The sequence below is a fragment of the Pongo pygmaeus genome, chromosome 1, assembly GCF_028885625.2.
Source record: "Pongo pygmaeus isolate AG05252 chromosome 1, NHGRI_mPonPyg2-v2.0_pri, whole genome shotgun sequence".
NCBI classification, from domain to species: Eukaryota; Metazoa; Chordata; class Mammalia; order Primates; family Hominidae; genus Pongo; species Pongo pygmaeus.
Window position 1 is genome coordinate 65958337 of NC_072373.2, and position 24546 is coordinate 65982882.

The following is a 24546-nucleotide window of genomic DNA, read 5'->3' on the forward strand; positions in this document are numbered from 1 at the left end:
TAGGAACTAACATAAAATCACCGAGAAAAATAAAATCAGCCAGGCATAGTGGCTCATGCCCATAATCCCAACACCTTGAGAGGCCAAAGCAGGAGGATCACTTAAGCCCAGGAGTTCGAGATGAGCCTGGGTAACATAGCAAGGCCCATCTCTAAAAAAAAATTAAAAGAATTAGCCATGGGGGGTTGCATAGGCCTGTAGTCCTAGCTATTCAGGAGGCTGAGACAGGAGGATCTCTTGAGCCCAGAAGTTTGAGGCTGCAGTAAGCTACGACCATACTGCACTCCAGCTTGTGTGACAGAGCAAGACCCTGTCTCTAAATTAAAAGAAAAAAAATCATATCAAACTAACTTTCCATCCTTTTCTGATTCTATACAGGTAACATGGAATGCTACAGACATGATATTCATTGACTTCAAATAACTATCCCACCGACTCTCTCCTTAGATCTCTATAGCTACAGTGGAACTCCGCAAGTTGAATAATTGCAGAGTTGCCTAGATATGTATCCAAATCAGATGTCACGGAATACTGAATGGTGAAAAAAACGTCAACTGGCGAGTATTGCTGGGAGTGGGGAATGTCTCCAACAATATATCACAGAGCTTTATCTTTAGCCATGTTGAATAAATCATTTTAATAAATAAAGTAGATAATTATACAGAACCTTATTAAACTACACTGAAAGTTACAGCTAATACATTGGTTTACTGAATCAAAATTTTAGATGATTAGCTAAGACTAACAAAATTAAAAATAAATATTTTCTATATTTAATTTTTTTAATGAAACTTCCAAGCACAGGTTTAATGAAATGTAGTTTAATAATAACTCACATTTTTGAAGAAAAGACCAAAGAATATTTCTGGCTATAAGTCTTGGAGGCAATATATTTATAGAGGCCTAACTAAAGTTCCATACAATAACACAGTTAATATTAGGTGGAACTGTATGAAGCTGCCAATATTTAACCATTTTTAACTTATAAAACTGGTGATTTCATACAGTTCATTCTAAGAAGATTATGTGTGGTGTTAAAAAAGAAGTACAAAGTGCTTTGGCTTGAGAGAAGAATCACCCACTACCTTTTGAGAAACCAGAGATGACTCACAGAAGTAACATTGGAGCTAGAATTTGAGTGATGTCTGGGGATTTAAAGAGAAAGGGCATTAAGGAAAGGATGACATTTTAGACCTTGGCAACAGTGAGAGAAAAGACCCTAAAACAGGAAAATAGCCCAGTTAGCTAAAGTGTGGAGTTGCAAAAGTGAGACATAGGAAATCACACCAGAAAGGGAGATTGGAACTTGACTGTGAAGCCCTCAAATCTACTATGATAAGTGCTCTAAAATCCTATGATTTTCCTACAAAGGCCAACATTTGGCACATAGTAAGTGCTCAAATTTGAGTGAGTGAGTGAACAACAAATTGTTTGCAATAAGTATAAAACAAGAGGTCAACATAAACATAGCTCCTGACTGCCATGTCAGTCCGTCACTGGAGTCATAGTACTTTTCATCTACAAAGGACCTTGACGATCTTTTAGTCTAACTCCCTCAAACATTTTGGGTGGCTACCAACAGGACTGGAAACACTCAAGCAAAGTAGAGGCAAAAGGCTGCCTGTTCCTCTGCCAATTCCTAGGGTAATCTAATTCACCAGGGCAAAATCTCCAAAGGAGATTTTGGTTCAATAACTCCTAAATATTGTCCTTTTGGATTCCTTCCTGAAAATGAATGCTATCTAAGTCTACAAGTTTCAGAAAAAAAATGTTTGGTGGCTTTTGTGGGCAATTGTTTTTAAAAAGTCAAACATGTCTAAGGTATAATTTTTAAAGAATCTGGCTCCAGGAGAAAAAGCTGAAGCATTAGTCACATGGTTTACATTTCTTCCTCTTGCCTGCCAGATATTTTTTTTTTAATTAAGAAAAGAAAAATGGGTCAGCCCAAAAGAATTTTTACAACTGTCAGAATAAATATGAGGCCCATGTAACCCCATAAACTTCATTTTTGGAGCCTTTTCTCCCTTCTCTCTGTGGCTTACAGTGTCATTTATTTAGAACCCAGCCAAAAGTACAGCTCTGGTGACCACCCCTACATCTTTTGTACTGTAAGGACATGTTTTCTGTCAGGCAGGAAGAAGACAGACATGCTTCTAGACTAGAAAGCAGCCTCTTCTGATTTCAACAGGATATGATGCAGGGAGGATCTGAGGGTCACAGGGAACCCTGTCCAATTCATCTTGGCTCTAAGGTCAATAGAAAATCACCCTGCTTCTCAGAAAGTATCACCACTCATGAGACCATTTTGAAAAAGTCTCCGAGAAGCAAGTAACCAGACAAAAGTCATTCTTGGACTCCAGGGACACTTTAGGGTTGAGCACACAGGTCCAGCCTTCAGTAGAGAGAACTGCAGCTATCCTTAGTTCATCCTTCACTCTGGAAGTCTCGCGAGTGGCCACTGCTTTTACGATGAGCACTAATGTTCAGGTTTACTTTCCTGCAGGGTCTGGTCTAGTTGAAGAGTCCCAGAATAGCTTTTACCAACCAGACCTAAAATCTATAAAGTGTTCCTGGTACCAACCTGCCCTCTTACAGAGCAGACCAGGCCTCCTGGTAATGCTTCAGATTAAGTCAGGCCACCCCAGATTACTAATCTTCAAACTTTTTAGCCATGATTCATAGTAAAAAGAAAAAATACATTTTACATGGGATTCAGTCCACACATGCACATACTTAAAAGGTTTTACAATAATGACATTCTAATATTTTCTATTCCATTCTGTTCTGATTTTAAAATACTGATTTTTAGCCCACGTAATTGACTTTAGAACCCACAAATAAACCACAAGCTGCATTTTGAAAAGTAAGGCCTGAGAGCAACATTGTCTAGTAGAAATATAATGCCAGCCACAGGCAATTGTAAATTTTTTAGTTGCCAAATTAAAAACATTGCAAAGAAACAGGTAAAAGTATTATTATTATTATTATTATTATTATTATTATTATTATTATTATTTTAGACAGAGTTTTGCTCTTGTTGTCCAGGCTGGACTGCAGTGGCGCAATCTCAGCTCACTGCAACCTCTGCCTCTTGGGTACAAGCAATTCTCATGCCTCAGCCTCCCGAGTAGCTGGGATTACAGGTGCCCGCCACCACGCCCAGCTAATTTTTGTAGTCTTAGTAGAGACGGGGTTTCACCATGTTGGCCAGGCTGGTCTCAAACTCCTGACTTCAGGTGATCCACTAGCCTCGGTCTCCCAAAGTGCTGTGATTACAGGCATGAACCACCGCGCCCAGCCGTAAAATTAATTTTAATGATACATTTTATTTAACCCATTTTACCCACAATATTACCATTTCAACATGTGATCACTATAGGAAATTACTGAGATATTTTACATTATTTTTTCAAACTCTGGTGCGGATTTTACAGGTACAGAACATTTCAATTAGGACTGGCTATATTTCAAGTGCTCAACAGGCACATATGGCTAGTTGACACCATATTGAACACCACAGGCCTAGAGAGTTCTGGACCCACATCCTCCAGAGCAAGAGACCCGCAATGATGTCTAGAAGCAGAAGGAAGGAGCACCATCCACTCCAGCTGAATTCCATTGCACGTTTGTCACATGCCCTCATCTCATATGGTGCTATCAGGGTCCTCATGCAAGCCCCACACCCCGATACAGGATGGGAGATTTCGTGGGGGTAAAAAACAGAAATGAGGCTTATTAACCAATAAATAAGCATTATCACCTTAAAACTCCTCAAACACGAAGTCCAAATACATTCTTTTGTCTGTGGCAACAGAAACATAACAAATATCACAAACGATTCAAATTAGAAAGTAACCTTCAGAGAATTTGTTCTGAAAAATATTTCTTGCCTATCACAAATTGAATAGATAGCATGATTGCAACTATGTTAAAATGTGTGCCTGTGAACAAAAATTGGAAGATAATAAGTAAAAGTGAAAAGAACTGTGTTATCATGGCAGAATTATAGATGATTTTCTTCTTCTTTAAAAACAAAACAAAACAAAATGGGCTAGTCATGGTGGCTCACGCCTGTAATCCCAGCACTTTAGGGGCCCAAGGTGGGAGGATCGCTTGAGGCTAGGAGTTCAAGACCAGCTTGGGCAACATAGCAAGACCCCCCATCTCTACAAAAAATTTAAAAATTAGCCAGGCATGGTGGTGTGCACCTGCAGTTCCAGCCACTCGGGAGGCTGAGGCAGGAGAACCCTTTGAGACCAGGAGTTCAAAGCTGCAGTGAACTATGATCACATCACTGTACTCCAGCCTGGGTGACAGAACAAGACCCTGTCTCTTAAAAAAAAAAAAAAAAAAAAAAAAAAGGTATAATGTTGCTTCATCACTCTTTTAAGAATGACATTGCTTTACAAAAAGTCCATCCTTCTTTTCTAAAGCAAACATTTATGCCATTGAACACTAATGCAAAGAAAAAGGCAAGGAAGCATGCAGGAAGGTTCAGAAGCCATCAGAACACTTAATTTTAATGGAGCCAATTACAGTTGGGACAGTGTAAATGAAAGCACCTAAAAGCAGAATTCTGAAATTCTAGAATTCTGAAAACCTCTTGCATAAACTTCACATTTTGCCTAAAGTGAAAATTTCAAACTTAAGAATGTAAAATAAAGAAAAGTGTCAGAGGGCCAGAGAGCAAGGGAATTGAATTTTACTAATGAAAATGTAAAAGTATACCCAAAATATTATGTAATTTATGTCACTTATTAAGTCTCCTTTTGCCTGTGAGTTCCAGTAAGAAAGGTGCACCACAGAAAGTACACTACACGACAAGCCTGCAACATAAATCTCAGAGTAACAGGCCTCATCATTATGGGCATAACCTTCATTACTACGTTCATGGAGATGTGTCAGATCCCTTCATAAAAATGTGTTATGTAGGGCAAAGCCTTATTGGCTTGACACTGGGTCAATGCAAGTTTGAAGCCAATTATAGGCCTCAGTACCAGATATAATAAGATATATGAAAACCCTAAGTAGAATAACTTCAGAATTCAAAGCAGAAACTGAGTTCCCAGAGGTCTATCCTTGACCCATGACTCAAACCTATATGTCACTAAGAAGTATATGGATTAACTCTAAATTCCAAGTCATCCCATCTATAAAGGTTACTATCATACCTAGGCCACTTTTCATACAATCATGAAATGTGTAGGTCAAGTAATGATGACAAAGATGAGGCAAAAGCATCACTTTCTTTTTTTTATTGTATCAGTAGTTGGAGTATAAAATATAAGTTAAATTTAGCTGCTTCAATGTTTTCCTTCTGCTTCAAAAAAATGGAATTTACAATATTACCAAATACCAAAAAAAGTCACTAAAGATACATGTTCTATAATAAAGATAAGGCCAAACAATGTATAAGATGCTAAGTACTAACTATGTCTCAAACACTGTCCCAGGCTATGGGAATATGATGATTAATTAAATATGGCCCCCACCCTTGAAACACTGAAACGAATAGGGCAAAGAGAAACACTTTTTTTAATAGTGTGATAAGTACTGTAATACAGCTTTTGGTAAAGTGCTAAGGAAACTCAGATAAAAGGATCGTTAATCCAGAAGAGAGGTCCGGAAAAGTAGAAGAGTAAAGATAACATTTGAGCTGCAACTTGAAAGGTAAGTAGGATTCATCAGTCAACCAGTGAACAGAAAAGCAGGGCAGGCAAATGCAATGCCATAAGCAGTGACACAGTGATAACAGAGCTGCACATAAATGTGAACTTCACTATGGCTGATGAAACCAAAAACTCCAGATTCTCTACTAAGAATAGGACCAGGTCTTTTCATGGAGACATAACCACATAGGTTATGTCTGGAGGTCCAGATGGAAGGAAACCTTTTAAACCTCTTTTGCCGCTGAGAAGAGGATCATCATCCCTGCTGCTGTAACAAGCAGCATAATAGTGAGTTCAGGGTGGGGCTGGGCACTGAAATCAGAGCTGCTGTCATCAGCACTTTTTATCCCAGTCATCTAAAGTTTTACAAGCCTTTATCCCTCGAGCAGACACTCATTTGTGGATTGTCTAGATCAACATTGGATAGGAAGTCATTTCTGTAAAGAATATCATAATCCTCCAACTCTAACCAAAGAATGTTCATGAGGAAACACTTTAATCAACTTTCGGTCCCTGAGAAACACTTCTGTGGGAACAAAACAGCAGCAGGTCCCTCCAGGATACCCTTAACAGTATGTTGTCTGAAAGCTGGTTCCTGAGGTTCAACTGGTCACAGTATCATTGCTTTGCACAAAAACGAGTGTTACACGCCTGCCTTGAGTCAGTGTACAAAGAGTCCCTTCTCCTCTATCACCACACACAGTCAGTAGATTCAGGGAGAATTCAGTGTTTGTCAGTAACACTTAACATAAGTAAATAACTTATTAAGCATCTTTGTAGGAGAGATTTAATTTTCAGTTACAGCTCTGAGTACAAGGGTCATTTAGCTCCACAAGTCAGCTGAGAACAGGGAATGAATGCTGGGGTTCAAGTATCTTGAGAGAGAAGGAAAAGATCTTTAGATGCTCAGGGGGATCCCATATGAATAGAAGGAAGGTCGGATTTGTGGCCGAGCAGCCAAAGACCCTGGAATCTATTTTTAAGTCAGAAGAAGGACAGGAAGGAACAGGAACAAAAAAAGGAACTCACACAAGAGAAATGGAAAGCAAGAAGGAAGCAGCTATAATCAGCAAATGGAAAGACAGTGAGAAAAATAGATCTTTAAAACTGTGTTCCTAACAGGGAGGCCAGGAACACTGCTGGAAACGACTGAAAGAGAGAAGAAAACATAGAAAGCAGCAACAGGACTACTCAAAGGAGTATTTTAAATGTCTACATTTTATGAGGGTCAGTGTTGGTCAGCTGGTAACATTCTTGCCTCTGGGATTAGGTCATGAGTTCAAGTCCTACATCGGGATTTGGCTTCAGACCAAAAGTTAATTTTCCAGGACCTCTGCAAAGATGGAAGCACTTTCCATTCCTTGGTGCATTATTAGCTCTATCACCCTTCTCACAACAAATTAAAAGTACCAGAAAGAAAAAGAAGAATCAAAGAAGAAACAGAACATTTCCAAACACAAAATATCCACTGCATTTGTCTTAAGACTCCTGTGAGTATGGGGTATTTTTTTCCCACAACCAATCTACAGACAGAAGCCTTGCTGTCTGCATTCTCAATGCACCTGGAATCCCAGTGGGGACAACGGTGGTAGCAGAGGAAGCGCTACTCCTAGCTGAACATCTCCTCTCATTAGGTAATCAGCAAGTGTCAGCAAGTGGGAAGAAAAGAAAGCAGAAAAGATTGCCTCTGGAATGAAGGAAGAAAGGCAAGACTAATGAACAGAGCCACATGCCTATCAAGCATTTAGGTGGTGAGTAGAGAGAAAAAAAGAGAGGCCTCTAGGTTAAATGACAGTAAGAATATCCTTATATTTGTATAACAACTTACATATTAAAAAAACTTTTATATATATTAACTCATGTGATCCTCACAAAAATCATAGGCAGAGTAAAAACAGATATTAACGCCATTTCACAGGTGAGGAAATGGAAGATGCAGAAAGTCACAACCTCACAAGCAACTCAGCTCATTCCTGGCTGAGGCACTGGGGCTCAGGCATTGTATAAGCTAATCAACGTGTAGCACAGTAAGAAATTTTATCTTTACCTCATGTAGTTTAGTCCAGGACTTGAAATTGATGGTGCAAGAACAATTTGCTAACATCCTAAATTATGTCCTATTAAGAAAGATTAGCATAACGCTTACCAAGCAGTTTTTAGAAAAATTGTTTCCGACTGTATGATTTTTCTGTCAGAGATGGCAAAACAGAAGACAGAATATGGCCCACTGTTAAGTAATAAAATATTTTTTAAAGCATAAAAATAATACCAACAAATTACTTTAGAAAAACTGAAGGAATTTCAAATGCAAAATGTTGGAGCCCAAGGAATAATGCAGTCTTTCATTATGCAAGAAGCCAGAGACATAAAATACAATAGATGTTATTTCTAATATACAAGGATTACTAAACCCTGCCATGATTGTTCCTTCCTCTCAAATGTACAAAATGAGAGAGGGATGTTAATGACATGTCCTAAAACCTTGCTAATACTGTTTCTTAAGCAATCTGGGGTTACATATAACACCAAGCTTCAGGGGGTCCATGTAAGAAAGCCACCCAGGTCTCTCCAAGGTTCCATGGCAGGGTTCTAGAGGGCCCTGACAGTGGGGGTGCTGACGAGAGCCCCACCACTCAGTGAGTTGAGTGCACACCATATCCTAGGCACTGTGCCGAGCACCTTACATACATAACTCATTTACTCCTGACAGTCATTCCATCAGGAAGGCACTGCTATTCTCCCCTTTACAGGCAAGGAGCTCAGGCCTAGAAAGGTTAAGTAACTTCACAGCTCAGGCCTGTATAGCTCACATGTGGTAGAGGTGAGTTTTGCATGGAAGTCTGGCTCTAAAGCATAGGTTCTTGACCACTGCACTAAGCTACCTCCCTATTCCAGGGCTCCTGCTGAACATACCCCTGAAAATGAAAAGCAGCCAGGAGGTGCCAGTGTCTACGAAGTCCCCAGCTGAGCTAATTCCCTAGCCAGGCTTTGATGGCTCTGGGCCTTAAAGTCATTTGAAAAACAGACATGTTTATTGTGTCATGTCTTTAGAAGGAATCAGCCTTTGGACAGAAAGTGGCAAGTCTTTTCCCTGTGCTTCACAAACTAACCAAATGCTTCAATTACCTCAGTTTTCTATTTAGGAGTATCATTTATCTCAATAAACAATTTCAAGTATTGCAATTTAGTTTTTGTTTTAGTTTTTTTTTTTTTTGAGATGGAGTTTCGCTCTGTTGCCCAGGCTAGAGTGCAGTGGCACCATTTCTGCTCACTGCAACCTCCACTTCTCAGGTTCAGGCGATTCTCCTGCCTCAACCTCCCCAGCAGCTGGGATTACAGGTACATGCCACCATGCCTGGCTAACTTTTGTATGTTTAGTAGAGACGTGGGTTTTCACCACGTCGGCCAGGCTGGTCTTGAACTCTTGACCTCAAGTGATCCACCCATCCGGACCTCCCAAAGTGCTGGGATTACAGGTGAGAGCCACTGCGCTCAGCCAAGTATTGCAATTTTAATTGGAAAAGTCATGACTATAAAGCATTTTATTTTTAGCCAATGTCTAATCCAGTTTCAGTTATTTTTACCTACATACTTAAATGTTCTTTTCTCAGATAAATATTGTCCACAGACTCTAGCTCCATCACCATTAGTGACAGAAGTTATGGGCATAATAAGAATGGCACATAACTATGGCAGAATTACTAGCAAGAGGGTTGCGGAGAGATTCAGTTGATATGACTGACCGAAGACATCTTACCCTTAGCAGAAAAGGTTTGCTTTTTGCCTTCAAATTGTCTTCAGAATTAAGAAACTGGAAATACTCAGCCTTGGCTTCATTTTTATAAAAGATGAAAATGAGTATTTAAAACAGCAGGAAACAAGGGAAAAAAGTTGAATTGCTGAATTCTTTGCAGAAAAGAAAAACATAAAAAACTTCTGGGGGAGTTTACATAGGATTAGATTAACTGTGCTGAAACAAATTCAAATGAATGGACCACAGATGGCATAAGCAATTAAATGCTAGAAAATGTAGGGTAATGAGTCTGTGAGAGTTTAAAAAAGATCTAGAACCACCAGCAACACCCCACCCCCAACCACCACCACTGTTATCCTCAGAAGTCATATGCTGCATAACATAAAGGAGAAGGTGGCTTTGAGGAAAGAAGCCAAGCAGAGGCCCAAAGCATTGGGAAACATATGCAGTCACATCAGTGGAAAGACACAGGTATTTCTACAATGACAAGACAAAAGGATCAGTGGGAAATGACAAGATTCTCTCTCTCTCTGTACGAGACTAACTGAGCTTCCTACAAGGTGGTGTCTTCTACCCAATGTTGCAAGCTTGTTCTCCTTTTAGTCCTTCCTTTCTTCCTCTGTTTTTATTCCTTTTTAAACTAAAAGCAGTTCTCCGAGTAAAGTCAATCAAACAATCTCAATAATGACACAATTAAGGGAAACCAAGCGAAACATGCCAAAATCAAGCTTTGATTAATTATATAGAAGAGGCCATAAGTGACATTATAAGGTGAACCAAATCCTAAAAAATAAAATGTGAAAAGACATTTTAATATATAGGCTGTGTGTGTATTTAAGTGAGAGAGTGAGACTGAGAGGTGGTAGCAGTAAACTAGGGAAGTATCCTATCTTACTGAAATTTTTCTTTTATACAAGGAGTGAGAATTAGCAATCAGAGTGACCCTTTAAGAACAGTAATGTCCGCTGCTAGGATAAAGAGTACCAGACAGAATTTAAACACATTGTGTAGGAAGATGGAAAAAGACCAGGACACCTAACCATAAAATTTCTTGTGTCCCTAACAACACAATTATAAGTTTAACTGCTGTTTTCTAAAATACAACTCTGTAATCATAGTCCTGCAGGTTCCATATTTATTCTCTCTCCATGGTCTGCAGATTCAATTTGTTTGGTTTGTAGGGAAACAGAAGACTTTAAAAAAAGAAAGGAAGAAAGAAAAAGAAACCACCAGCTCTGCAAAGTTCTCTGGAATTTGAGAAGTCAAGCAGTGCTTTCTGCCTTGTTCATGGTGAGCCTAAACTGAGATTTCGTCTCTAGACATGACACATCAGGCATGCCTGGATCTGGTTTTTCTGCCAAGCCTTCTGACACGAACGCAGGCATTTGCTAGTGTATATGGAGGAAGGCTGACTTGAAGTCCCCATTGCATTTCACCCAGTGAGAAGAGGACAACACTGACTCCAGAAAGCCTTTTGCTGACCTGCTCTTTGAAACCAGTGTGCCCACCGGGAATCCTCGCCCTGTGCCCCGCCTACACTCATCCCCACCTACCTTGTCCACTCTGCCGCCACAGCTTCAGTCAGGTCCTCATCCCTTTCTTCACCTCATTACCACTAAAGAAAGCCTCCTCCTGGGTCCCCGTGCTCCAGTTTGGCTCCCTTCCGATGCATCTCCCCTGCAGCTGTCAGTCACTGTTCTAAAATGCAAATCTGACCATGCCACTCTGCTTAAAACTCTTCAATGACTATGCTAACATTAAAGATGAAGCAGATTCCATAGCTTAGCATTCCAGGTTCTTGGTGACACGACTCATGCCTGTCTCTCCAGCCCCCTTTCCGCTCCCTTTCCCACCAGGTTCCCTTATCTCTTCCCCAGGCTGAGCCTCACGGGGGAAGTCTCATTTCAGGCCTCCACGCCTTCCCACAGGCTGTGCTCTCTAGTTGGAATGCTGGCCCCCAGGGTCCCAGCCCTTATTTAACTCCGACTCATCTGTCACTTCGCCACTGAAGAGCCCTCTCCTCTGTGCAGCCCTCCTGGACTGCCCACCTGTCACTCACATTTGATTTAAATGCCCCTGATTCTGGGCTCCCCTAGCAATGGTCACACTTGCCACAATATATTGTAATTAATTCAACTTTGTCTCCCTCACTTACTTGTAAGTTCCTCTAGAACAAGGAGTATTTTACTTTGTATTCTCAAGATTTAACATGGTGCCTGGCATAAAGCAGGCTTTTGATGAATAAATGAATCATATGGAAGGAGAGGTTAGCAGGTTCAAATGCAAATGACAGAATCATATAGAAATATGCAACAGCAGTGAGGGAGTTCACACTGGATGTGTTTACTAGCAAATGACCCAGAAACTGCCAAAATCTCCAAAGAACTCCAAATCAACTCTACGTCTCGAGATAGCCACACCCATTGGCAACCCAGACACAGAGCTGAGCTTCTCTGGTGGAATGAAGTAACATTTCTTATCTTCCCCCATTTAACCAAAACTTTTCTTGCTCTGTTTATAGAAATTAATTTTTTATGTAAAAAGAATATGATGGTACAAATTAGAATGTTTTACTATGTAGTGTGTTTTTGCATATCTTAACATAAAATACGTAAGACAGTCAAAAAATTCTGATTATTTAGAAGGGGGAAGCTTAAAGAGACACATATACCATGGGCAAAGGAAACTAAAAGGAGTGGAATTGGGCAGTGACAAATTCCAGCTAAGCTCTAAAGTGAAAAGGCACAGTATTTACCTTATTTCTCTCATTTTCTTTCTAAGAGTAAAACTCCAAGAGGCTTTTTCTTTATAATTTCACAGAAATAATAATAAAATATGTTCATGAAATTGTTTTAACAGAATATACACTTTTAAGTATAAGGAATTAATGTGCCTCTTATATTTATGCCATTATGTACTTGCTGGGAGTTGACATGTATTTTGAACTCAGCTGAGTATTCCCTGGATTGGTGAATTGAAATGGATATTCTTGATTACATGTCACATATTCCTAACACAGATCCCAACAGAATTTGAAAGCACCAGCACCAAAAGGGTCCAGTGTAATAATATCTCAGGCAATTTAAATTTATTATATTTTCTTGATTGGTAGAGGCTACCCTATCATTGGATTAATAATTTTAAAAACATGTTTCTAAGGTCAAAATTAAAAATACCAGTTGGTTCATTTACACATAGCTGCTAAATTCTGAAATCTACTTTCTAAAGCCTAAATTAAACATTCCAATAGACACATATAATGCAACCCAAGGGCCTGTTTTCCTAGATGAAAACAAGGATGACCAACTATAAACTAAAGGCTCCTCTAGGGCTTATCTCCTTACAATTCTAAAATCCCACTCCTGCACTTTCCAACCACACATAATTGTAATGCTAGCCAATGCTTTTTAACTCATGCATTGCCTTTTTTTTCTTCAACATTCAGCAGCAAGAGAAGTACAACTGGACCTCTTGGTTTTAAAAGGCACTGGGGAATGTTCATTAAAATGAATAATTGATACCTTTGTGCCCTGCTTTGTTCCTGAATGGGTGTAAGACAGCTATAATCATTATCTAATTGATTTTTCTTGCTCCCATGCCCCTTTCTTCTTCTTTGTAAGTGAACATCTTCATGTAGACTTTGTTTTAAATGAGAACCAACTATGCATTCATACTTATAAAAACAATATTAGTCCCCCAAAGAAGGATGAGGCATGACCTATTCATTCAACAAACATGTATTGAGTTTCTGCCAACTAGATGGCCATGGTTGCAAGCTTACAGTCTAACGGAAGATAACAAACAAGTAAACAGGCAATTACAACAGAGTGAGGTAAACGCACGACAGGGAGATGCAGAATGCCTCTGGAGCACACAGAAGGGATGCCTCATCCAGAGCTGGGGGATTAGAGAAGGTTCCCAGAAGTGAAATTAGCTGAAAACTCCAGGAACTGTATGCCATTTGAAGGCAACATGGATAGCAACAACACGAAAATGCCAGGTAGAGTCAATCCGAATAGAACATCCAAGTGAGAGTCAAATTCTCAATCAAGATGTGACAAATGGTTATCTTACCACGGTCCCCGCATAACCCACGATTGGCCACAATTTGCCCAAATGCCACATTCTATAACCTAATGTTTCTAGGTTCTTTTATTTCTACATATATTCAACTTTCTCCATTCTATTTCACTCTCTTTACCAAACTCCCATCTATCTTGCATTTCAACTCAGTCCCACAAACATTTATCAAGAGCCTATGTAGGAAACGGTGTGACAAATACTGGACACAGGGCAGAAAGGCCCCAGGGCCCCACCACAAGGACTCCATGACCACAGAAGCACAGGACTAAGAAGAGCCATGTGACTAACCACTGATCATTCCACTGACCACAAATTTTGCAGAAGTGACCTAGCACTCACAATCCTGCTTGTAAAACAAATATCCTCACTTGGAACTTATCTTAGGCTGACATGTTTTTTGGACCCTGAGTCTGTCATATTCTGAAGACAACAGCATGAACTCTTGACACCAAAGCCCTTCCCTAACAGTTGAATTCTTTTCCTCTGTCCCTTTAAGTATGCATCCTGAAATGCTACACTTCCTGCTTCCAGAGGATACTGATATTTTCTTAACTCATTTCCACATTATTCACTATCCATATAAAACCACAACACTGGGACCAAAGACACATAACAAGTTTTGACACTTTGCTCTTCCAAAAATCACAAGATAAGTGAATGTCTGGGTGAAATTACTTCTTAAGAGACAGAGTCTCACTCTGTCACCCAGGCTAGAGTGCAGTGGTGCAATCATGGCTCGCTACAGCCTTGACCACCCCGGCTCACGTGATCCTCCCACCTCAGCCTCCCAAGTAGCTGCGACTACAGGCACACACCACCACACTCAGCTAATTTTTTAATTTTATTTTTTATTTTTTAGTAGAGACAGGGTCTTGCTATGTTGCCCAGGCTGGTCTTGAGCTCCCAGCCTCAAGCAAATTAGCCTGCCTTGGCCTCTCAAAGTGCTGGGATTACAAGAATGAGCCACTGTGCTAGGCTCGGAATTGCTCTTTAATGTCTCTTCCAATCCTAAGATTTTTAAAATTTTGTGACATAATTGAAGTCATTTTTCTTCGAGAATTATAGGTGGGTAAAATTATCCCAGCCAAAGATGTTATTGTAAAGGGAAAATGGGTCAGCATTTCAATAATATTTGGTTTTTCAAAGTTGCCAACATAATCTCACTGTCAATGGGCAAGGATGCAGCTGCACATACAAGTAAACTGGGCTTGGGACATACTTGGTTGTAGTTTTCCAAACACAGAGTTTTACTTTAAAAGATCAACTGAACACAGAATTTAACAGACAAAATAAAAAAGAATGACCTAAATGTTTTGGACTGTATAATACTTCACATCTGAGGATATGTAATTATTTTGCTCTCCTCCCCAAAATTGAATCTTAATTATGTTTTGAGATCTGAATACTAGAAAATACAAAAATTACGTTGCATCTTTTAGGCATTTGGAATAAGCATTACAGACACGTAACAAAGCTATGCCTACCCTCATGTGCTACATAACCTCATACGTATCTTCATATCTTCGATGCACCCTGCTTTAAACCTCCAAAATGGGGAGTTTATCAGTGAGATCATAACCTCACAACAAATATCTCAATTTGCAGCTCAAGTTATCATTCTAGACATGAAGAAAAGAAAGTTACATCTCTCAAGTCTTGCAACATTAGGGAAAAGCACAGCCAAAGCATCCTCAGTCTTTTGAGCCAATGTTCTTTTCTACTACTATGGAAACAGCCTTAAGGTCCCAGGAAATTCTTCACAACAAGGAGCCAACCATCTGGATTTGAATCTGGTGTTTACCACTTCATCGCTGTGTGACCCTGGCAAACAATTTAACCTCTCTGGGCATTAGTCTCCTCATGTTAAAAAAAAAAGAGAGAGAGAGAGAAAGAGAGAGAGATCATCACAACACCATCTTCCTGAGAAGGTTGTTGTCATACTGCAATAATTTCCTCACCTGACCCCATTCTCTAGTAACTCTGAAACTAGTTACTTTGAAGAATTTTGAAAGGGTACTGGAATACAGGAAAACAAACATGGGGAAGCCACTCAGTTCTAAAGAGAAAGGTTTGTAATTGCTATGGCTCAATGGGTTGAGTCACATTTAATTAAGTCTGGAATTTTCACGGACAAAAACAGAACTTCCCAACAGGACACCTAAGACAAGAAAACATGTAGATTAGAGCTGGAGAGCCCCTAGGAACTTGCAATAAAGAAGTAGGCTGGTAGCAGTAAATCACACTTTGTTGAAATGGGGGCGAGGGGGACAGATTCCTCCATTAACTAGAGCCAATCTTTTCACATTATCCTCCTTCTCAATATTTCATATCTACTGTTGAATCCAGGGTGAATTAACTCTGAACTCTGTATAAATTTGAGAACACTGAGAGAAGGGAGAGAGAAGAAAAGAAGTGAAGTCTAGTGAAGAGAACAGTCAGTGGGGATTACTAAATAACTCTGAGCATCTAAATACATGACAGTTTGTAGATGTGGGGCCTACAGAGTGAACCCCTCCATTTCCAATGACTTACTCATAACTAATGTTGTATATGGCTAAAAACTAAAACAGTCACCCAAGCAATGTCAGTCTCATTAGAAAGAGAGGAATAACCTGATACCAAAAAAATGTAATGGCCCTTTTGAAGACAACTGGTTCAGAAGTTGTGAATCATTCTGAAATAGCTAGAGGCCAAACCACATGGACGCCACATTTAAATAAAATACATACACACAACCACCAAAAACAAAGTGATGACTTGTCAGAACTCTAGTTCTGCTTTCCCTATCAGGTCTGCTGGTGATGTACATAATTAATTTTAAAATCATATTCTGAGTAAGGTAGGTACTTGGTAAGTGAAGACCTCTAGGTCTTGCTGGAAGGCTCCTATCTTTCCAGACCACACCTGCAGATGTCATTAACAGTTTATGGCCCTCATGGGTGATACCTTGGCCCAAAGTACAGTAGCAGGAAAGGCCTGAGCTGAAGCAGCTGGGGAAGCCCAAAGCAGTGAAAGCCTGTGTCAGCAGACTCATGGCAGAGGAACTGATTGCTGCCGGCCATGGGCCACCATCCTGCCTTAAACTCCCTGGAGTTACAAGTAACACGCTACCACTACTCTTAACAGGAGGCCCTGTGCAATTTTGTGTCCTATCCTCCCTCACACTCCACCTTTGAATGCTGCTCAAAATATTCTGAATTTTCAGAGACTCCAAGCTGCTAAAGATGGGATGTAAGTGCATAAATCTTCAACACTCTGAAGCCCATCGGCTAGAATAAGGCTAGCCAGGTGAAATCACAATCCATGCCCTCTATTCAGCCAACCATTATTTTCTTTCTCAAGGCTTTTTGGGAAAGAAAAATCTTTCTCACTGCCTGGTCTGAGAACTACTTCTCCTTCCAGATCAAGAATCCCTTCATTCTTCCACATGTTTGACACTTGCCCAAATAGTGATCCTGTCGCTGAGCTTTCCATTTCTCACATTTGCTTTATTTGGGGTGTGTTGAAGGATCTACTAGGTGATACCTACAAACTTGCATGACCTCACCCAATATTTTACAATCTCAGTGGAAAAGAGTCCTGTTTACAGAAGCAGCATTTTTCCAAAGGCCCACCACTCTACACACAAAGTAGTGGGTACTAAGCATCCATTTGCCTCCTCCCAAGATATAGAAAAGAGATCACAATAGGAAATCTACCACCCCTCAAAGGATGCAGAATTGGAATGCTCTGTCTCCTGAGCAGTCTGGGTACCTCCTAGAGATATAGGAGCAAGGCAGACACTGACAGCATCAACTAGGGGAGGGCAGAGAGAGACAAGGGTGGCTTCTGGGCAAAGCTGCTTATGGCTCTTGTCTAAGAGAGTGCTGCTCTCTGGGCCTGTATTCTGTGTGTCATTTTCTGCCACTCCACCCCCAATCTATTTGCCAAAGACCTCAAGATGTTTCTAAGAGGTTCTGAATTATTGACAAACCTAGGGAAGATGCTTTTGAAAACATTAAATACAAAAAGAGACCTGTTCAGCTAGTGCAAACACTTGGTCATTAGCATTTTCCTTTTTAAAGCGAAAAGAGGAAAAAAAAAAAGCCTGCCTCTGTTAAATAATAATGATATTCACAGAACGACAGACACTGAAATTCCAAAGTTCACCATCTCGCCAGCTTTACTCACCCCTAGCCATCTTGCTCCTTTATTGGCAGCCTGTTGAATCTGGACTCTTTTGAGGGTGACATGGTAAACAGCTCCTTCCTCTACCTCTTCACCCCAGTCCTGAATCGAGCTCTGCCAGGGACGGGATAAAGAGAAAGAAAAAGAGTATTTTTTTCCTCTCTGCTAACCACAGTCTATCCCAGCTGCCTTGCTGCTTACAACAGCACTCAGGGCACAAGATGGGCTGTTCAAAATAAATATTACAATCCGAGCAATACAAGACACATTTTGATAGAGGGAATGCTGAGATTTTCTTGGCTTGCAGCCCCTTCCTGTGGTATCAGGATCCCCTGACTTTTCCATTTAGTTATTTCTCCTAGACTTGCTCACATATCTTAAATAGTTTGTTTTGAAGTCTTTCTTTTTCTTTACAAAGAAACTAGTTTAGTCCTGATTAACTTGTCCCCCTTAAGTGAAAGGAAAAATAATTCTTTGTTAAAAAAAAAAGAAAAAGAAAAAAATAAAAGAATAAGTTTGTACTTTTTAGAGTGGCTCGGTCATTGAAGAAACCAGATTTTAAACTTAGACACAAACAAGTGCTTAAAATGCCAAGAGTCCTCACTCCTTTGGAATTGAAGTGGTTTGCTTGTCTTTTCTCCTCATTGTTTTGGAGCCCACAAAGTTAGCGTGGGTGGAAAGTTTTTATTTCCGTAAAATAATCTGGCAAGTGCAGAAAAAGCAACACATCATCAGGCAGCTTCTACTAAAATCTGTGCAGCGACCCCCCGGATTTCCATGTCCCCAGCTAAACCTGAGGTTTGTGTTAAAGAGCCGCCGGGACGCAGAAGCGCTCCGCGGTTCACCCACACTAACAGTTCTTTTTCCTTCAAAGTTCTCCCCTCCTGACATGCATCTGCCCCAGACACACCACAGGCAATTGCTGAGAAAGTAGGTATGGTTGAAAGGGAGAAGACACGCAGAGAGAGAGGAATACAAAGCGGAGTGAGAGAGCTTTAGCTCACAAGTATGGAATCGGATTGCTTCGTTCACTCCGAGGGAGTCCAAAACACGCCCAGCGAAAGCGGGAGAAGATTCCCCACCAGAGAAGCCTCGGGAGAAGGCAGAGAGCTCTCGTTACCATTTTAGCTTGCCAAAGCAATTTCATTCTCAGTTTTCTCTCCGGTGCGCGAACGCTGCATGATGCGCCCTGCTCGGAGGCCAACGCAGTGTCTGCTGGGCTCAGCCCCGCGGCGCCTCGCCCGGGTCCCGGTCCCGAGCGGCCGCCGCGCACAGACACGCGCCGCGCTGCCCCCGCCGCCGCCGGTGCGCGCGACTCGGGCCACAAAGGGAGCTCGGCGAGCGAGCGAGCAAGCGAGGAGCAGACTCCTCCCCACGCCACTCCGTGATGTAAGGCTTTCCTGTTTGTGCTTGTGAGCACACTCTCCCTTTCTTCAGTCCCATGGATAAAGTCAGCATGAAAGCGTTTCTCCAGTTCTGAAGGTGATTGGGAAACAACACTTTCAAGTTTATCAGGTTTTCCTGACGGTCACCAGGTGCCAAAATAGAACTGAGTGTGGGATGGAGGATTTGTGTGTGTCTTCTTCCTTCGCTAAAACAATGGAAGGAGAAAGTCCGAAAAACTTCCACTCTCTGCCTATTATCTATTTTGATTTTAGAATAATTAAGTCAGAATGACCCCAATGAGAGCCGCAATACTAGAAGCCAGGAAGTTTTTCATTAGGACAGAGGATAAGGTCAGAGGACACCCGGGTATTCCAAAACCATGCCCAGGGGCTATATCCTCTCCTGCATCAGCACACTGCCAACAGGAAATCGCGCTGGGCTTTTCACCACCCATTATGATAAGGCTCAATTACCCAGTAACTGGCCATTGGGGGTGGGAAGGGAACAAAGCAGGGTAAGGTTTTTCTGGGACTGACAGTGTCCTGGAGGTTCTGTGAGTCTTTGTGAGTAGCCACCATGGGTTGAGTTGCCTGTACTGTAGGGACACAGTAGGATCATAGCCACAGGGAAAAGTTCTTCATCAGATGACTACCAGCAGGAGTTTTATCATAATGGAAAGATCTGCTATAGGGATAAAAGATTATTACATTTTTTTAGATCCAGTTTTAACAAGTCAACAGCAAGAGATACCAGATAATGCAGTCAAACTTGACACCTGCCAGAATTCCATGCAAATTGCAAATACCTTTAGGGCTCATGTCTTTCATACTATTCACCCTAAATGAATTTAATCACCTTCAAATAAAAAAAATAGGTCTCCCACTAATTGCCATACTATGACATAAGCCTGGGTTTTGGTTAATAGTAAATATATCGTGAGCTGACAATTTAGCAAATCAAGTGTATCGATGTTCCCAGGAGAGCAGAATAAATGACAGCAAGGGCACATTAAGGAAAAACAAAAGGATCTGTGGACACTTGAGAACATCTACAAGTCATTCAGCACGGTTATCCCCATACAACCAGAACCTAAGGGTACAGTGACTGCATAGAGAGGAGATGCCCTTTTAGCAAGCTGAAGTGGTTGTTCTATAATTTAAAAAACAAGCAAACAAAAAACATATAGACTAAATCCTTCTATGATGATCAGCGCAGAATGGTGCTGGGAACCAGAGGAAAATCATGTGAGGGCCCTACCTCCCTGCTTGTTAAGCCGTCCTCAGGAACCCAGGCCCACCTCTAGAGGACCTATTAGGTGATCTTGGAGACCACAAAATGCAACTGAGGACAGTTAAACAACCTGTAAGATTAACTTCACCACTACTTTAACCTGATTTTTGGCTACACATTTGGCAGTAACTGATATGTTTCCATTTCAGGGATATTAAGCAGTTTCTTCAACCTCACTCTCCCGGGAAACCTTCCCGGACAGGGCGGCTTAAATTCACAAGGCCCCACTCAGGTTTCAGATCTACTCACCTTTCTCTGTACTCCAATTCCCTGGCTGGCCACCTAGTGTGTAAAGGGAAAAGAACTAGCTTCAAGCCAAGTGGATACAGCTTCACATCCAGCCTTACAGTGAGTGAACCTGAATGCTACTACCCTAAGCCTTAATTTCCTCATCTGCAAAATGGGACAAACATCTACCTGAAAGAGTCTGAAAGAGGATCAAATGAAATAATGCATGCAAATCATCAAGCACATGGTAAGTGATCCAAAAAAACTCCACTGCCTCCTTATTGTACTTCCTCCCAAACCATATTTATCCAGACTCACTGAAAAGCGTGTTATGCATGCAACACTAGGAAATCTGAAATGATGTCTTCTCATGGAATTACTTTAAAATTTCAGAGAGGTTTTCCAAGAATAACTATTTGTATTTACACCTCACAATGTATGTAATTTTGTACAAATGCTGTTCTGCAAAAAAAGAGACAGACTTTATGCTAGATAGAACAATTGTGTGTTGCAGTTTACAAATTTTTTAATATTCATTTAAAAATATTTCATCAGTAGGCAGTTCAGTCCATATTACCTTATTACCTGTACCTTTGGGTTAAAGTACTCCTGGTCAATATGTGTGAAGGCAAACCAGTAAGCCATTTATAACTCAGTTGGTGTTTATTTACCACATTAGCCTTCCCGTGACCTAACAGAGTCTTGAGAGGATAGGTTAAGTTTTGTTAAAAGATCAGGAATGTTTTGTAGTTTTTAGAGAGCAAGACTTGCATCTCTTTGGTTCAGTTTATTCCAAGGTACTTTATTCTGATACTATTGTAAATGGGATTGCTTTGTAAATTTCACTTTTAGATTGTTTGTTGTTAGTATATAGAAACACATTAATTCTTTATTTTGCAATTGACTGAATTTATTTATTAGTTTATAGGGTTTTGGTTTTTGTTTTTGTTTTTTGGTTTTTTGTTTTTGTTTTTGTTTTTTTGCTGATACACCTAAATAGAAAGACATCCCGTGTTTATGGGTTGAAAGACTTAATATGTTAAAATGTCCATATTACCCAAAACTTTCTGTATATTCAATGCAATCCCTTCCAAAATCCCAAGTGTATTTTTGACAGAAATAGCAAAGATAACCTTAAAATTCATGTGGAACTACGAAAGATCCTGAATAATCAAAGCAGTCTTGAAAAAGAAGAGTAAAGCTGGAGATCTCATGCTTCCTGATTTGAAAACATATTACAAATCCACAGTAATCAAAACTTTATGGTACTGGCATAAAGACAGACACACAGATCAATGGAACAGAACAGAAAGCCCAGACATAAACCCAAGCATATGTGGTCAACTGATCTTCAATAAGGATGCCAAGAATACACAACAAGGAAAATATAATCTCTCCAACAAATGGTGCTGGGAAAACATTTGTACAAAAACTAGATCACATGCAAAAGAATGAAATTGGACATTTATTTTACACCATACACAAAAATCAATTCAAAATGGATTGCAGACTTAAACATAAGACCTGAAACTATAAAACTCCTTAAAGAAAATTGCTACAATTTGGTTTGTTTGACCCCTCATAATCTTATGTTAAATTTAATCCCCAGTGTTGGAGGTAGGGCCTAATGGGAGGTGTCTGGATCATGGAGGCAAATCCCCCATTAATGGCTTGGTGCCATCTTCAAGGTATTGTGTGAGTTCTCACTTTATTAGTTCCAGTGAGAGCGGATTGTTACAAGGAGTATGGCCCCCATCTCTCTCTTGCCTCCTCTCTCACCATGTGATCTCTGCATGCGCTGGCTCACCTTCCCCTTCTGCCATGAACTAAAGCGGCTTGAGGCCCTCAACAGATGCAGATGTTGGCACCATGCTTCTTGTGTACAGCTTGCAGAACCATGAGCCAAATAAACTTCTTTTCTTTATAAAGTACCTGCTCTCAGGTATTCCTTTATAGCAACACAAAGGACTTAGATAAAAATGTAGGGGGAAAGCTTCATTATATTGGCCTTGGCAATGATTTCTTGGATATCACACCAAAAGCATAGGCAAGAAAATTAAAATTAGAGAAGTGGAAGTACATCAAACTAAAAAGCTTCTGTGCAGCAAATGAAACAATCAATAGAGTGAATAAATGATCGATGGAATGGGAGAAAATATTTGCAAATCATGTATCTAATAAGGGGTTAATACCCACAATATTTTAAGAGCTTCTACAACTGAATAGAAAAAAAAACCCAATTTAAAAATGGGCAAAACACCTGAATAGATATTTTTCCAAAGAAGACATACAAACAACCAACACATATATGAGAAAGTGCTCAACATCACTAATCATCAGGAAAATGCAAACCAAAACTGTGATGAGATGTAACCTCAAACCTGTTAAGGTGGCCATTATTAAAACACACACACACACACACACACAAAATAACAAGTGTTGGTAAGAATGGGGAGAAATTGGAACCCTTGTGCACTGTTAGTAGGAATGTAAAATGGTGCAGCCACTATGGAAAACAGTATGGAGGTTCCTCAAAAAATTAAAGAGAACTACCATATAGTCTAGCAATCTCAATTCTGGGTATTTACCCAAAATAAATCAAGATCTGAAAGCGATACTTGCACTTCCATGTTCATTGCACCATTATTCACAATAGCCAAGATGTGGAAGCAACCTAAATGTCCATCAACAGATGAATGGATAAAGAAAATGTGGTATTATTAAGTATTAAAAAGAAAGAAAATCCTGTCATATGCAACAACGTGGATGAACCTTGAGGACATTACTCTAAGTGAACTAAGCCACTTACAGAAGGACAAATACTACATGATCCCACTTATATGAGGTATCTAAAATAGCCAAACTCTTAGAAGCAGAAAGTAGAATGGTGATTGCCTGGGGCTGGAGAGAGGGGCAAATGGGGAATTCCTGTTCAGTGTGTACAGAGTTTCAGTTATGCAAGATGAATAAGTTCTAGAGATCTGTACATTGTGCTTATAGTTAACAATAATGTACTGTATACATGAAAATCTGCTAAGGAGGGGAAGATCTATATTTAAGCATTAGTATGTTCTAGGAATAGTTTTGTGTTGCCATATTTGGTGTGCACTGACAGTAACAACAGAAAAGTTCTAGCATATAAGAGGAAAGAGGTATGGAAGAGCACCAAACTGGGGAGAAAAAAAAATTTTTCTTGCTTTACAGTTTTACCAGAGCCAATAAATAAAGAGCAAATGCAAGCAGCTGGTGTGCTGATTCTTTAATAGAGTCTGTCTAGAAATGGAAGTATACAATATATATGCCCCATTCATTCATTTATTTATGTATTCATTGGTCTCTATGACACCACATTTTTCTACATTTTATTCTACCTCTCTGGCTGCAAGAAGAAGTAAAAAATACAAAAATTATGACAGAATGTACTTATGTAGGATGATATGGAGTGATATTTATGTGTCTGGGTAAATGATGGGACATTTGGCATATGAGTTTAAATTCCAGCTCTAGATGACTTGCCAACCAAGAGTCTGACCCTCACTTCTCACAGCCTTATTTTCTTCATTTGTCTCTTGTCATGCTTATCATGAGGATTAAATGAGATATACTATATAAAGTATCTGATAGAGTACTTGGAACATAGGAGGCATTGAATAAAAATGTATCTCCTCTCTCTACCCTCACACCATTTCCCTTTAATGTAATTTTGTATTTGTTTACTGCTTTTGGTTTGTAACCTGAGTGTTCTTTATACTTTTGCCTGGGTAAGATATTATATTGCATAACAGAAAAGTAAGGACAGTGAAAGTATAATGGACACTGTACTTTGAAATAAGTATGTAATAAAAACTTGTCTTACAAACCATATATCTGATAAGCGGTTAATATCCAAAATATATAAGGAATGCATACAACTCAACAGCAAACTAACCAACCTGATTTTAAAAATGAGACAGGGGACTTGAACAGGCA

General features: G+C 40.0%; 1 protein-coding gene across 5 annotated transcripts in view; it reads right to left on the reverse strand.

The window, feature by feature from the left end:
* The window catches only part of RGL1 (ral guanine nucleotide dissociation stimulator like 1), a 305456-nt gene that overhangs the window by 110397 nt on the left and 170513 nt on the right, over positions 1–24546 (reverse strand). For 2 of the 5 annotated variants that reach the window (XM_054443321.2, XM_054443311.2), the window contains one exon: positions 17677–17787. The exons of 2 other annotated variants lie outside the window; for them this stretch is intronic. In XM_054443321.2, coding sequence (XP_054299296.1) covers positions 17677–17787 — 111 coding nt within the window. Of the gene's footprint in view, positions 1–17676; positions 17788–18793; positions 19083–24546 lie in introns of those variants that run through there. One more of the 5 variants, XM_054443331.2, reaches the window with a different exon arrangement.